At 32.3% G+C, this 16,571-nt stretch overlaps 2 protein-coding genes across 7 annotated transcripts; both read right to left on the minus strand.

Moving 5' to 3' along the window:
• Positions 1-939: 939 nt before the first annotated feature.
• LOC110670119 (uncharacterized) lies at positions 940-3,447 on the minus strand. 6 transcript variants are annotated; one of them, XM_058148313.1, is made up of 3 exons: positions 3,159-3,447; positions 2,929-3,019; positions 940-1,733 (listed from the first exon to the last, which is right to left on the minus strand). In XM_058148313.1, the coding sequence occupies exons 2-3, from the start codon at positions 2,951-2,953 to the stop codon at positions 1,063-1,065; spliced, it is 696 nt and encodes a 231-aa protein (XP_058004296.1). In that variant the 5' UTR covers positions 2,954-3,019; positions 3,159-3,447; the 3' UTR covers positions 940-1,062. The 6 variants fall into 6 exon arrangements, with proteins under 6 accessions (XP_058004296.1, XP_021687762.1, XP_021687780.1 ...); XM_021832070.2 differs by having other exon boundaries at positions 940-1,728; positions 3,159-3,446; XM_021832088.2 differs by having other exon boundaries at positions 940-1,686; positions 3,159-3,445.
• A 2,620-nt stretch (positions 3,448-6,067) lies between these two features.
• On the minus strand, positions 6,068-11,414 carry LOC110670109 (uncharacterized). The gene is made up of 6 exons (XM_021832054.2): positions 11,266-11,414; positions 9,942-10,376; positions 8,516-8,823; positions 8,357-8,413; positions 7,582-8,060; positions 6,068-6,752 (listed from the first exon to the last, which is right to left on the minus strand). The coding sequence occupies exons 2-6, from the start codon at positions 10,358-10,360 to the stop codon at positions 6,438-6,440; spliced, it is 1,578 nt and encodes a 525-aa protein (XP_021687746.2). The 5' UTR covers positions 10,361-10,376; positions 11,266-11,414; the 3' UTR covers positions 6,068-6,437.
• Between the last annotated feature and the right edge of the window lie 5,157 nt (positions 11,415-16,571).

Genomic DNA, 16,571 nt, shown 5'->3' on the forward strand with positions numbered 1-16,571 from the left:
ACTAATTAATATATTTTTCAAAACAGATGGATCAAATAGTTAATTTCATTAAAATTGAGAGACTAAATAATAATTTTTCTTTTTTTTTTAAACTTTTATTTAATTATATTATGTCTTGTTAAACATATTTCAAACAACAGAGAAAAAAGGAAGAAAAATTTTCCACCCTTCACCAAATCCGTTTGAATTGCTTGCCATTTAATGGATTAAGACTTTTAGCTATTCGAATAAATTCAAACAATTTAATGGTCTCATGACTCTCATATGTATTGTCCCCAAATTTGATGCAACAAGGTCCATCCTACAAAATTCTTGTCTCAAACATAAACATAAATATGCAGAAACGTGTTTGTCTTTGTTTATAAATTTGTCAAATCAATTTATAAACTCTAAAAATATACTAATTTATTTGTTCATAACAAATTTTGGACTTATAAGTTGTACTTATAAGATAATCCTCAACCTTTTATTTTAGTACTTATAAGTAATGGGCTTATAAGCTAATTTGACCAAGTATTTTACTATATTATCTTTATTTAATTTTTAAAATTTTATCATAAATCTTATTTAATATCATTTTTAGTCATTTTAATAATAAATGTGCTTATAAACTATTTTTTATCAAACATATTAATTGCTTATCAATTACTTATAAACACTTTAACTAAACCCGTAACTGTTTAAAATTTTAAATAATTATAAGCTCAAATTAGCTTATACTATATGTTTATAAGCTGATTTTCATAAGTTATTGTACATCTTATATCTTGAATTTATAATAAATTGAGTTTAAATAAGAAAAATCAATATATGAGTACTAACCAATAGTTCATAAACTGAGTTTAAATAAATTAATATATAAACTGAATTTAAATAAGAAAAATCAGTAAAGCAAATTATATATCTACCCTTAATTTTTTAAGGGTTTTAACTAAATGCTTTTCACCAACCAAAACCATCTAATATAAATGGCAGAAAATTGCAACAAATACAAACCTCAAAAAATGAAGAAAAATAGAGAAAAAAAAAATTAAATGAACATTCAAACCTTTTATCAATTAATTAATCTTGTTCCTCTTCCTCCTCAGCCATTACCATTCTACTAAGGGGGCTAGGTCCAAGCTTTTTTCTTCTCATCATACTTCTCTTTCTAATAACTTCCATCTGATTTCTCCTCCTAACTTGCATCATTGCCTCTTCTTCAACAACAAATCTCCTCATCAAAACATCATCTGTCAATGATTTCCCTCTAAAAACCCTTCTTCCTTCTGTACTAAGTCTTGCAGTACTTTGCATTATTCTTTCTTGTGAAGCAGCAAATGATTTTGATCTAGGGTAACTATTGCTTCTTCTAGGAGGAACATCAGCTCTAAAAACTTCATTGTAGGAAGATATTGGAGCACAAAGACATACTCTGGTAAATGAAGTAGCAACCCTAAGGGAAGTGCATTTTCTCAACTTCCCTCTATTAGGGTTTGCTCTAGTTGCCGTAGTCATCGACGTCGTCGACGACGGAAGATCCGTGGATTTGGAAATGGTTTTCCACAATGTCGCATTTGTTGTTGGAAGTTCTGTTGGCTTGGAAACTGTTTTCCATAATGTGCCATTTGATGATGGTGGAATTTCTGTGGACTTGGAAATTGTCTTCCATTGAGTAGCCATTTGTATTGCTCTTTGATACCAAGGCTTCCTAGAGCGCAAGAAATGCACATCATGCATCTTCTCTAGCTGTGCTATAGATATATCATGCACACTTGAGCAAGAAATTTAAATTCTATATGTAATTTAATATTTAATTAGACTCCTTTTGTTTTATAGAAAATATTTTTCTAAAAAAAGTCATTTTTAAGGAAAAAATGACTTTCTTTTCTCAAAAGAGAAAATCATTTTTCATTTTATAGATTTTGATAATCTTATTAAAATGTGAAAACACTTATACATATATAAAATAAATATATACCATTGATTTAACTTTGTAACCAAATAACGAAAAATATTTTCATAAAAAATATTTTCATAAAAAATATTTTTTTAAAAAACATTTTCCACATACAAATTATTTTTCTTAGAACAAACAGAGTTGAAATTTGTTATTGTATATAGTTGTAGTTTAGAATGAACAAACAATTCATATATGAATCCAATTACTAAATTATAGATAACAAGAATGAGGATTTATTCACTGAAGTTCTCATCTTCATCTTCTTCTTTTCAAATTAGAATTATGAAAATTTATGATGTTTCAAATACTTTTTTTTTAAATTATAAGTTCTGATACCACTAAACTTCTCCAGAGTTGTGAGGTCTCAAGTTCGAGTTTCAATTAGAGCTAATTGTAAAAAAAAAAAAAAAAAAAAAAAGAGTGCCTATTAGAGTTCTGAAATAAAAAGTACCAACATTATCCAACCTCCCAAATAAGGCAGAAATGAAGTGGGCTTTCATACTCTGATACAAAGAGTTCACAGTGGCCCATCAAATACTTATTGCTACAGGCCCAGAGCAGTGCTAAAGTCCATTGGGTTGTTTTAGTGCAATAGAAAGATATGGGTTTCAATTTGGCATACGGGATTTTTTTTTTCTCCTAAGAGCCAAATGCTTGAATTTCTATTAAAAATTAAGAGGCCTCCTTCCTAGGGAGGTGAGAATTTATGAGAAGAGGAACAATTTGTTATACAAATAAAAAATTGTTAAAAATTAAAATATTCATTAACAGTTTTGTCAAACATTGAATATCTGAAAGAGAATTTATGGAAAAAGAACTCCTATCATGATTATGCCTCGAATGAAAATAAAAGGAAAACAAAATCCTTTTTCACATACTGTGCAAGATGATTCTTCACCTCCATCAAATGTTTATCAGAAATTCAGAATATTCATAGCAAATAAGTTTGGAGATGATGAAATAAACAAATAAAAAGATAGAAGCACCTTTTGGCAATTGTGTAAGAGGCATGCTGCCTTGAAATTGTCATTTGGAGTGATCACTGATGGCTTAGGCTTTTACATAAATCATATGAACCTGTATATATTTATTTATGCACTAACCTTAGCTTAGCTCAATTACTCGTACCATTTTCTAACAAATTCAAGAAACACACAGTAATGCATGTCTAGCTCTTGCCAAGAAACCAAGAAACAAAGAGTTGCTTAGTGCTTACCTTGTAAGAGAGTTCTTTGGATCTTGCATGAAAAAAGCCAGCTGAAGTATGAGTATGGAAAAGAGAAGGATGAGGTTTTTTTCATTTGGGTAGATAGGGTGAGAGAGGTAGAGAGGGAGAGAGGGAAGAAGAACCCCTTTTTTGCCTTCAATTTTGTGACTGCAAGATGGGTTGGCAATGTGCTTCTTTTCTTTTCTTTTCTTTCTTTCTTTTGTTTTTATTTTATATTTCTCCTTCCATTCTTTATTACAAGACCCTCTTTTTAGCGTTGGCAGGCATGATTCCTATTGAAGTTTTAGAGAGAGAGAGAGATTTTCAAATTTCAAAGGTAAAGTAAAAATTGTTGCTTTTATTGAAATTACTAGATTACCCATCTCCTTAATCACTTTAATTGATTACTTTCTAGGGCATAGAAAGTATGTGGACACTTATAATCATGTATTTCTCCTATTGTGTATGATTCTGAGCACCTTTGAGCAGCTGAGAGATCAGTTAGGGATGGGGGCCATTAATTTTGTCTTAGACATGCCTGACCTGCCTTTTGTGTTGAAAGAATCATATTGGTTTAAAGTGAACTTTTTTTTTTTCCTTATTTTTCACCTCCCACCAAATTATATATATAAAAAATCTATTGGATTCAAAGTTTCATAAATGCAAACCCATTTTCTTTTATACAAACATTTAATTAATAAAAAAAACTCAAAATTTAAATTAATTCACGCTCGAGTCGAGAATATTATTGATATTTTTGAGATTAAGAAGAGGTGATTTTTATAATGCAAGTATGCAACAAAGTAGTAGGCATGCATAAGATCCAGTCTGTTTATAAATAATTTGCTAATGGATGGCATCATGATTCATTTGTGGCTGATGTTATATCCAGAACTTAAAAAGCTGCTACAAAAGAGAGGAAGAAAAAAAAAAAAAAGAGACATGATGATTGGAGATGTTGGATTAGATATTTCCATCAGTAGAATTAAAACATTCCCTTTTAAAAAATTTGTCAAAAAAGTTATGCTTATATTGGGTTAATTATCCTCGTTTTATAGAATTTTTTTTTAATATAATTGACTCTGATTGAAACTTGAATTCGAAAACTTATCGTTCTAAAGATGATTTTAGTATCACTGAATTAAAGCTGAAAGTACTTTAAAGTTAAATGACTGTATTATTGGGTCTTGAAAGTTGAATAAGTGAGAAACTCTCAAACACTAATGAAAAACAAAACTCCATTTTGGACACGTAAATGTAATTTACCCACAAAGAATTCTTAATAAGATGAAAAAGAGGAAAATGAAATTGGGGTTTGACAACAACTTTTTGAGGTCAAAAGCATTAGGGTTTGCAGACATCTTTTGCTTTTGTACATTGTAGACCATAGACATGATTTTGTCTGTCATGAATTGGAAATAAGATGACCAACAAGCTCTTACAAAGAAACTACTAAACTTATGGCCTTTACCCTTTACTGAAATTAATGTCTTAGTGAAAATATGTGCAGTTATTAACTTCATAATATGTAATGTGTGATTCAGTAACATTAAATTTTCTAAGCATAATTCAATCTAAGTAAAGGGTGATTTTAGGCTATGTTTATTTTTGTGGGAAAATATTTTTCTCATTTTTTAATGTTTAGAACATGCAAAAAATGAAAAATAATTTCCTGATCAAAAGAAGAAGTTAGTTTTTAAATTTTTAAAATAAACGCATATCATTATTTTAATATTACATATAAACAATAAAAAATATTTTAATGAAAAATATTGTTAAAAAAATAAATTTCATATATAAATTACGCGAAACAAATGAAACTTTAGCATAATGATTAAATTTGTCCATTTATAATATGGAGATCACGAGTTTGAATCACGTAAAACGATCTTTCTATGGAACATAAACAAGATTGCGTACATTAATTCTCTTCGGAGCGCACAAGTATGAGTCTTCATGGAATAAGACATCCTTCTATGATTAAAACTAGAAAGGAAAAATTGAGAGATCTTTAAATCCTATAAAGAAAATCCTATTGAGTCATCACGTGAAATGCCACAGAGGTATCCACGCGTGCAACTTCTGACACTCATCAAGTGGTCAGACCCACCTGAACCCACCAAAGCCTGCCTGCATCAGCTTATCCAATTTTTCACATTAGATTACAATATTAAAATTAAGTGAATTTTCATAATTTCAATAGCATTTAACACTTTAATTGTATTTCCAACTCATGATTGTAATTAGTTGTTCTTATCAAAAACTGAAGTTCAAAATGGTGGCTATTAATCAAGTTCCAACTCTCATCAATGTAACAGAAGCTAGAGCTGAGTTCCACACTGTTATCTTCTTCGAGTCTGCCATCTCTTCGTTTCCTAATATTGTTTACAGAATCCTGAGGTTCATGGTAAGATCAAGATTCTTTCAGGTTTGAGCAAACATAACTTATCACGTTTATATAATTCCATCCCTATGATTCAAAATGAACGGTTGAGATTTTGTTCTCATATATAATCACCTACTCCTTGAAAATTAAATTTTTAACGTTTAACCAAATCTCAACTATTTATTTGACTTCAAGAAATATGATAGGTTCCATATTCAACTGAAAAACAGGCCTTTCAACTAAAATACTCACTGAAACAGGAGTGTCAAGGATTGCATTTACTCTGGACTTGAAGCTCTTGCAATGCTGATACACTTTGTTTTCAGGAATATTATGATCTTCAATGTTGGTGGCTCCTTCTGTATCGAAACATAATATTTTGATTAAAATTGCTAGACATAGATAAGAACTGCCTACTCTCATTAGTCATCCAGATTCTGGGGGAAAGAAAAAGCTTTGTTAAAATTAACAGTTTGAATCCTAAACAAAGCCTCTGCCAGGAGATACAAGGCTTTATTTGTGCCCACAGACAGTCATCAAAATCCATCAGCCTTTATAAAATAGAAATGCACACTAGTTCTTGACCTTGGTTTGGCATCACTTGCCAGCTTTACAGGCTTAGAGCTACACTTGTGATTTCATACTAAACCAAGCATAAAAACAGCAGAACCAATACACAAATGACTGCTGATCATAAAGTTTAGGCTTCAAAACGGTCCTATACATGGCAATGGTGCAAATGATATGCTCTTTACCAGAAGGTGATAGCACTAGCTGGTGCTAAAATTTATACTTATTAGAACACAGCTTCAAGAATAAGGCGAGTACCACTTCTAGTAGCTTATTAGCAAAGCCAAGCATTTGAAACTTGTTGGGCTGGTTTCATAAAAAGTTTCTACAAATCACTGGCTGTCAGGTTCCCCTGAACATTTCTTGTTCCAACCACCAGAACCAGCTTTCCTCTCTCCCCGCTTTCTCTTGTTCTTTGGAAATTGGAAATCTGAGGCTAAACATGATTTCAGAGTTGATTGCTCCTCTGAGAAAGTGGTTTTTGCCGTTGGATCTGGTTCTAAGGTAGTAACTGGACAAGGATTGGTGCTTTCTTCTTCTCCTTTCTCTTGTTCGTGATGCTTCTCTAGAAGTTGATTATCTGTCCCTATGAAAGTGTCTCTCTCTCCCTTGGTTGATTCAGTATGTGTCAACACATTATCCACAATCTGCAAATGCAAAAAGTACATGTAAAGCGATGAAACATTTTGGTAGTGGAGAGCAATGGATTCTTTATTGTTATCAATATTTCAAAATAATAGTGTCCTGTCAAAATCAGAAGAGGCATCCCATCTATCCAACAACTTATTCCCAGTGCATAAAGTTTTCAGTTTTGCCGGCTCTGAGGATCACATATTACACAGCCTTCATATGCATTGCAAAGAGACTGTTTCCATGAAACATTTATCCAACAATTTACAGATTTAAATTTAAGTGATTCGACTTTCTAGAAGAAGAACAAATCTGGTGGTACAAAGGTTTTAAAGATAATATTAAGGGTTTAAGAATCACAGTTAACTTTATAAGGATTTAAAAATCACTGAAGAAAGATTGCAAAGGAGCTAATATGGCACACGAAGATGTGAAATAAAATTCAGATAGAATTTGAAAGAATTATTAAAAACTGAAAATTTTATAGACATGTATATATGATGGAATAATCCATGAAAATTTTCACATTAAATTTACTTGGAGCAATTGAAAAATTCATGATGCAGCCAGCAATAGCATACATGTCACATCATATTACTAGTATCTTGCTACATAAGCTCAATGAAGAATGAACTATTTTCTTGTCATTTGAGTGAAAAATAGTGTTCTTCACATATATATATATATATATATATATATATATATATATATATAGAAAGGCCACATAAGCTCAATTAACAATTTTCCTTTTATCAGTTTTAAAATCATATTCAATCACGTCAAACAATAATCACAGTTGACTATAATTACAGAATGTACATAGATAACAGCAATATATGTTCTTACATCTTCACATGAATCTCCAATTTGTGGCTGATGGAAGGTAACATCATCAGCAGCCAACATTCCAACTGTGCTTTCAATTAAATCAGGTACTTCGATAGTCTCTCCACAACTTGATATGGCACTATCAGGCATAATCAAATCTCCAATATCACATCCTGAGATTTGTTGATTTGCATTATGCATAGCTTCTATTGACATTGTGTCTCCATTGCCAGCAGGGAATGTAGGACTAGCAGCAGAACTAGTATGTCCATCACAAGGAGCAAGAAGGCGTGGATTCTCAGAGGAAGAAAATGCAGTGGCATTTTCTGACATCACCACATCAAGTTGATTCCTCAACTTGTGAATCTGTGATTGCATTATTTCAATTTTCCAAAGGACTTGCTCCAAAAAATTATTATCATCTTCAAGCTCAAAAGATAATTGTTCATTTTCATTGCCAAATTTGTAGCTGCAATCAGCGTGACATTCTGTTATTGCTGATCCAAGATTACACCAAACGAATAGCAGTCAATTTCAAAATTAATGAAAATTTTTATAGTTAAAACATGTGTGTTAAATAATAATAGGAGACATCAGAACATGTTATTAAAACACCAAGCCGAACTGGTTAGTACACAGTACTGCATAGCCAAGAATCCTTGACATTTATTAAATAGAACATATGGAAATTAAAAGTCCCGCAATTCTAGGAAGTAGGCAACTATGAATATTATTCGGGTCCTTTAAATGCCATGAAGCAGAAATCAAGTCAAAATATAACAGAAACTGTTACCTGCATTGTCAAAATCATCTACCATTGAACTTCCATCAGGATTAGATCTCTTGTTATCTGCAATAAATCATGCAGTGAAGTTGAAAAACAATGAGAGGAAAGGGGTGAAGAGTGAAGAACCTAAAGAACAATATGCAAGTATGAAGAAGAAGCATATACCCAGATAAGAAAAAAGGCTATGATGTAACATATATGACGATGTATCAGTTGTGTCTTCTATCCTCTTTCGTTTCCTCCTCTTTATGGCCCTTCTTCTATAACACTGATTCGAAAATGGTGACAACTTCGAACAACAATCTTCAAATGTAGATTGATAGATTCGTGAATGTTTTCTCTGTTCATATGCTGCAAGTTTTCTGGCATATTTCAATGCTTGAGACTCAATTTCTTTAATTTTCAGTTCTGTCCATTTGCAACGCCACATCAGAGGACGTATGAAGCTCCTCCAGTGATTCGTTAACTTCTTTCTATATTGCAGCAAAGTTGAGTAAAGTGTTATTTTGACTCAAAAGGGTGCAATTTGAGTTTCAAAGTTATGCAAGGAGCAAAATATTAAGCAGGACACTCCAAACCTCAGCAGAAAATAATGTGGGAAATAATGCAAATAATGCCAGAGGGATATAAATTATTGTGTCTAGATGAGAGATGCTCTTAACTTCAGGAAAATAAGCCTAATTTATGTGGATCAGTCAAGGTTACATCTTCATTATTTGATCAATCATCAATATAGTGCTGGATTAACCATAAGGCCATATTCTTCAAATGAATACCAATAACAAATCAGATAACATCAGCCTGGAAGTAATGAATAACTGACTTTCTCTTCTAATTGATTTTTTACTATGTTGATGTTAATTTTAAGCAGCACTTCCCTAAAATGCAAACCCACCTAAACATTTTTCCTTATACCTCCAGTTTACAATTAACAAATTATTTATTAACATCTTTCTCCTCATTTAAGAGTTCCTCTCCCAAGATTAACAAATGAACTATGTATATGCATGCATAATTGCACAATAATTAAAATAAACTCCTTGATCTCTTTAATTTGGAAAACCAGTTCATGACTTGGGAATGGCTTTCCCCTACAATAACAAGCCAAAAACTTCTCTAGGAAGCACTGAGGCACACATAAAAGACATCCAAGAGCTAGAGTCCAAGACCATGATGTAATAATGGGAAATGAACAGATTGATGATATATCAACCCTTGGAATGAAATATCCAGTATTATTAACTTGCCAGGAATAAGACTTGACACAATAAAAAGAGGGATAATTTAGATGTATGACGAAATGAAAAGAGGGATAACAGAGATTTATAACCAAATAAACCAAATAGATGCTGTAAGAATACACTGTGACAAGGCAACAATGAGAGTTGGCATAGAATTATTAAAAAAAAAAAAACAAAAACATAAGTCCTAATTGTGTAGAACATAAAGTGTTTTGGTCTTAACTGCTACAGCTTCACTGTTGAATAAAATTTTTTAGCATTAATTTGACGTATATCTTTATAATATAGTAACACAAGAACTGGCAAATAATCAAACACTTTTCTGACACACTTAAGGAACGAAAACATACCTTGTTTTAAAAATGCTACTAAATGCATCATATGGGGATGCCAAATAACTGTCACCCAAAAATTGTGATTCTACTTCAGTTTCACTTCGTCCAGAACATTTCTCGTCATCAGAAAAAGTGTTGGCAAATGAGCTTGAATATTCAGTTGCATCTGGATCTTCAGGTCCTGCTGATCTGGTCTCCTTACTATTTTTATATGTAATTATGTCAACTTCCACATCTTCAGGGTCCATTGGCTTAGTTTGTTCATCCAAAAGAGTGCCTCTCTCACCAACTGTTTCCCCACAGTTATCTACGCACTTTGAACGCATTCCATCTGATTTTGCCAAGATAGTTTCGTCATCTATATCAACTTCAACTTTTGTAGAATGATGTTCATAGTCTGGATGGATATCCATTAATGGCTGTGCAGGAGTCATGGAACAATAAAAAGCTCTACAGGAAAATCACAAGTCAGAACAGAGAAGTAAAAGGAGAATTGATTAAAAATTTGAGGAGAAATCAATGGCAAACAGAATTAACAAGTGGAATGAACAAGTCATTCACTTCAAGTTTGGAACTAGAAAATTTCAACTAGACCTTTCTCATTTATTCACTTGCTAATCAAACATTTACTTTGAACACTCTAAAAGACAACTGTTTCCACTCATAACATAGAATGTTCATACGATATTACAATATACACAAGTACACATGTACGAGGCGAGAATGTTAAAAATAAACTCATAAAAGAAGTAAAGGAGAAATAAGCAACTATAATCGTACTTTATAAGACAATTTAATTCAGCATCAAGCTCCAAGTCTCACAATTTCTCAAAGATCAAAACTATATCAAATTTTCAAAAACTCTGCTTGTCATAAAAGCCACAAAGATGTCGCCGCAACAACCAGCCTTTGTACAAGCAATCATCAATTTATCCAAAAAAGACCACAAATTTGATAACATAATAGGATTTCAAGCATTACCCAGAATCATTTCACAGCATATCAAAACACCCCAACAATCATAAAAGCAAAATTTTGAATTACATGCACAAAAAAATGTTCACAACCATAAATAAGGGCAAATTATTACACTTGACACATAAAAACACACGTCTTACACACAGAGATTGCGAAAAGCGATCAACCAAGTTTAGAAAAATTGGCATGCATTTCTAGCAGTACTAAAAACAATAACACCCATCAATGATAAAAGAAATGACAAGAAAAAAGAAAGCAGTAAGGCTTGAACATGAGAAGACAGAAACAGAACAAGCTATAAAAGAAAGGAAGAGCTCAATATCAAAGAGAGACATGCACGTAAAGAGAGAGGAAGAGGTACCAGTGAGACAACGAGGCTAAGGGAAGTGTCAAGTGTGGACGTTGGGTGTGCGGCGAAGAGGAAGAAACAAAGGAAGTTAAACGTTATTATAAACCTAAAAAGCAGTTGGTAGCAGCAGCATAACAATCTAGTATATAATCTACTACACTTCCCGCTTTTGTTGATACGTGCGATTCCTCTACTGGTTTTCATATATATATATATATATATATATATATATATATATATATATATATATATATATATCAACAGTACCCATTTAATTAAAATTATATTTATTCTATTCTATTTTAATTTTTAAGGTATATATATCAAAATGTTACAAAAAAAGAGTTTTGGGTTTGGCCCATTAGTCGGTTGATGTATGATAGGCAAACTAGGTATATTCATAATTCTTAAAAAAAAAAAAAGGTATATTCATAATTAAATTACAAAACTATCCTTTCCTTTTTTAGCATAACAAAATAATGGTAATAATGGGCAACAAAATTGATCAAAATCCATTTGTTATGTGCATCACACTATGCGGCAAGTGAGGGAGAAGTTTTTATTACAATTTAAAAAAAAAATTCATTATGAAATACTGAAAAAAAAAATACATCTGTTAACAATTTTTGACTAATGATTACAAGGTGAAAATCTAATAATTGAATCAATTTTTATATAATTTTTAATTCAACGATACTCATTTTTTAATTCAAGGATAATTTTTATAGTTTATCCTTAAATTTTACTTTTTACTTTGCTTTCATCTTTTAACTTTAATTTATTATTAAAAATTTTTAAAATTATTAAAAAAAAAGGGCGTCGCCTTGCTTATGGCTTTGAGAATGGCCTGGTTGATGGCTTGTATGAATTTTGTTAGTTTTATTAGAATGAGGGGCTCTCAACTAGCAATGATATCAGAGCCAAAGCATTAGCGTGAGTCCGCAACCTTAGAAGAACTAATGAATGGCATAATGTCTCAAAGATAAGTAAGGAGAATCCACCCAATATGAGTTGTCAAACCCCTCCTCTTGCTTCCATATCTGTTACTCAACCTTTACCTTTTGACCTAATAAATCTAACCTCTTTTCTTTCTCTATCTTCTCCTTGTCGACGTACGCTCTTTTTTAGAATTGATAATCTAGTAGAGATCTTTACTTTTCCGGAAGGAGTTCAAGTAGAAGAATCTCTTTTTTCTCTTCTTAATCCTTATAATGTTTATCGAAGACATGATTCTCTTATCAGAAGTATTAGATCTATACTTTTGTCATGCAGATCTCTTCCAAAGGAGCATGTCCAAGCCTCTAAAATGGATCAATGTCTTCAGTCTATTACGGCTGAGCAGTATGTAACTCTTGAGATTCCGGCTTCTCTAGTTCCTACCTGGAGGGCTCAAGGATATTCACATCTTCATTTTGGCACAGTCCGATTGATGCTTAGTCTCCACGATAGATGTGGTCTCCTAGTAACTGCACGAGTGTCCTTATTGGACACCCGATTCCTTCAGTATGAATATGTTATAATTGGAACATGTCTAACTACACTTCATGCTGGAAGTGTAGTCTTAACATTTTTTCCTAATTACAACATGTCATTAAGAGATCCAAATCTTTGCACTGCCTTAAAAGTTCAAATTCCAATCACAGGAGCATAACAAGTGACTTACTCTATGATAACCACTCTACATCACCAGATTATTTACAGGCTTCAGGATCATACAGTGAATTTATCCTAGCAAAGTATTTCAAATGAAGCTCTTCTTATTTTGGCTGATATTGAAACAACACCGACAATTTTCTAGATTCCTAGACAGATACCAAGGGAAGTGTCACACCTTACCCCTTCGTAAGATCTGGCCTGATCATATAGTATACCTAATAAATTACCGCACTTCGCCTACCGATAATCTATTAAATATACTACAAGGGATTTTGGTAAAGCAAATTCATTTTTTAAATTTTGGTGTGGTGATAAAAATGTAATTTAAGTGTTTTCAATTCAAGTATATGTTATAAAACTTATTTAGAAATAATTAGGCATTTTTAAAATTTTGTTAAAAATCCGCATGGTTACGGCTAAAACTATATCAAAATAGTTCTTCGAACCTGCTGAAAAACAATTTATAAAGATATATCATATCCAATTGGAACTAAATCAACTTAAATTATCTCATTCCATTCTCAACAAATTTCATCATAAGAAAATAATTCATCATTCGCAAGTCTCAGAAAGAAATTTAAATGTTTACATCCATTAAAGTAATAACATTAATATTACAAAACTTTCAAACGATCATCTCAGAAAAATAATATTACAATAATTTATATTTAATTATAGTCCCAAAATAATATTACAATTATTTCTGTACAACTGCTTGAATGTAATTACATACATATAATTATATAATTACACCAAAACTTAATGTACAAGGGTATACCTACAATATACTCGAAGATAGCCCCAACATGTCTTCAAGTCACAGCTTCAAGTGATCTCACTCAACTGTTCTATATTTTCTTGCACCTGCGACAACATACAAAACTATCGTTGAGCGGTGAACTCAGTGGTGTACAACTCAACTCAACTAAGCCTTTATCCCAAGAATTTGGGGTCGGCTATATAAATTCTTTTTCTCAATTCTAAACGATTTTGGGCTAAATCCTCGAAAATGTGCAATATTTTTAGGTCATATTGTACTATTATCATCCAAGTCAGTTTAAGTCTACCCCTTCTTTTTCTTTCTATCCCTTAACCTAACGTGCTCTACTTGTCTAACTCGAGCCTCCGTATATCTACGCTTCACATGACAAAACCACCTCAATCTCCTTTCTCTCAACTTATCCTCAATTGGCACCACTCCTACATTTTCTCTAATACTCTCATTATGGACTTTATCTAGTCTAGTATGACCACTCATCCACCTTAACATTCTCATCTCTATAACTCTTATCTTAGACATATACGACTCCTTCAGTGCTCAACACTCACTACCATATAACATGGCCGATTGTATGGCTATACGGTAAAACTTTTCTTTCAACTTATTAGGAATCTTGCAATCACATAAAACTCCTGTGGCACTTCTCCACTTCAACCATCTGGCTTTAATCCTATGACTAACATCCTCCTCACATCCCCCATTTACTTGAAGGATTGAGTTGAGACATTTAAAGTGATTACTTTGGGGCAGTACCACTCCATCCAAACTAACTCCTTCCCTATCACCAATTCAGCCTTCACTAAACTTGCAATGCATGTATTCTATCTTCGTTCTACTTAACTTAAAACCCTTTGACTCTAGAGTACTTCTCCAAAGCTCTAACTTTCTATTGACTCATTCTTTCGTCTCATCTATTAGAACTATACCATTCGCAAACGTCATGCACCAAGGGATACTCTCTTGTATATGTTTCGTCAATTCATCTAAAACTAATGTAAAAAGGTAAGGGCTTACAGCTGAACCTTGGTGTAATCCAATTGAGATAAGAAAATCTCTTATGTTTCCTCCCACTGTACGCACAATAGTAGTTGCTCCTTCATACATATCTTTCAACACTTATATGTACCTAATAGATACCCTCTTTTGTTCTAACACTCTCCATAAGATATCTCTTGGAACACTATCATAAGCCTTCTCCAAATTGATAAAAACCATATGTAGATCTTTCTTCACATCTCTATATTTCTCCATCAAACTTCTAATGATATAGATCTCTTCCATAGTTGAACGACCGGGCATGAAGCCAAATTGATTGAGAGAGATAGAAGTGTCATAACGTAGTTGATGTTCTACAACTCTCTCTCATAACTTCATAGTTCGACTCATGAGTTTAATTCCTTTATAGTTTAAGCAACTCTATGTCTCCCTTATTTTTAAAAATAGGTACTAAAATACTTCTCCTCCATTTATCAGGCATTTTCTTTGAGTTTAGAATCTTATTAAACAATTTAGTTAATCATGTCACTCCCATATCTCCCAAACACTTCCACACTTCAATTGGTATTCCATCGGGTCCACAGGCTTTACCCATTTTTATTCTCTCAAGTGCTTCCTTTACTTCTAAAGATCTAATCCTTCTAGTATAATTCACATTCTTTTCTACTGCTTTGTAGTCTATATTCACGCTATTACCACTTTGACTATTATTAAAGAAATCATCAAAATAATTTTTCTATCTTTCTTTAATATCCTCATCTCTCACCAACACTTTTCCTTCTTTATCCTTAATACACCTAACTTGATTGAGATCTTGACATTTGTTTTCTCTCCTCTATGCTAATCTATAAATATCCTTCTCCCCTTCTGTAGTTCTAAGTTTCTCATATAACTTTTTAAAAGCCTGCACTCTTGCTTGACTAATTGCCCTTTTTGCCTCTTTCTTTGCTATCTTGTACTGTTCATATGCCTAATTATTATCACACTTAAGTAATTTCTTATACCATTTCCTCTTTCTCTTCACTTCCTTTTATACTTTCTCATTCCATCGCCATCTTTCTTTTGAGGGTGGTCCATGTCCTCTAGACTTTCTAAGTACTTTTCTAGCTAGTTCTCTAATCTTTGATGCAATTTGTATCCATATATCATTAGCCTCCACATTCAGCTTCTATGCTTTGGACTCGAGAAGCTCATTTTTAAACTTCACTTGCTTTACTCTTTTGAACTCCCACCACTTTATTCGAGCTATACTATTTCTTCTAACCTTACTTGAATTGTTTCTAAACTTGGCATCCAAGACCATTAACTGATGTTGACTTGTTAAAGCCTCTCCTAGTATGACCTTGCAATCCTTGTATAGAGCTCTATTTATCTTTTTGGTTAAGAGCGAGTTAATTTGGCTTCTATGTTGTCCACTTTTAAAAGTCACTAAATGTGACTCTTTTTTTATAAAATAGGTATTTGCTAGTATTAGGTCGTATGCCATAGCAAAATTCAGGATACTTTTTCCCTCCTCATTTCGGCTGCGAAAATCAAAACCTCCATGGACATTCACATAACCTTGCCTATCACTTTCTACATGTCTATTCAAATCTCCACCGATGAAAACATTCTTTTCATTCGGTATGCTTTGCATTAGATCATCCATATCTTCCTAAAACCTTTGTTTACTCTCACTATCTAATCTTATTTGTGGGGCATAAGCACTAACTACATTTATTATTTCTCCTTCTACTACTAGCTTTACTAGTATAATTCTATCTCCTTCTCTTTTCACAATTATTACAGCATCTTTCAATATCCTGTCTATGATTATGCCCACTCCATTCTTGTTCCTCTCCTTTTCGGTAAATCACAGTTTGTACTCTAAATTACCCACTTTCTT

This window comes from Hevea brasiliensis, chromosome 6 (assembly GCF_030052815.1).
Source record: "Hevea brasiliensis isolate MT/VB/25A 57/8 chromosome 6, ASM3005281v1, whole genome shotgun sequence".
Lineage (NCBI taxonomy): Eukaryota > Viridiplantae > Streptophyta > Magnoliopsida > Malpighiales > Euphorbiaceae > Hevea > Hevea brasiliensis.

Bases quoted from the DNA above. Each gene is read 5' to 3' on its own strand.
- LOC110670119 (XM_058148313.1), bottom strand. From the start codon at position 2,953: ATGCCTCTTACACAATTGCCAAAAG. The intron at 1,734-2,928 runs GTGCTTCTATCT...ATATATCTATAG, and splicing joins TCTTACACAATTGCCAAAAG to CACAGCTAGAGAAGATGCAT.
- LOC110670109 (XM_021832054.2), bottom strand. From the start codon at position 10,360: ATGACTCCTGCACAGCCATTAATGGATATCCATCCAGACTATGAACAT. The intron at 8,824-9,941 runs GTATGTTTTCGT...GCTGCAATATAG, and splicing joins AGTAGCATTTTTAAAACAAG to AAAGAAGTTAACGAATCACT. The intron at 8,061-8,356 runs GTAACAGTTTCT...ATCTTGGATCAG, and splicing joins AGATGATTTTGACAATGCAG to CAATAACAGAATGTCACGCT.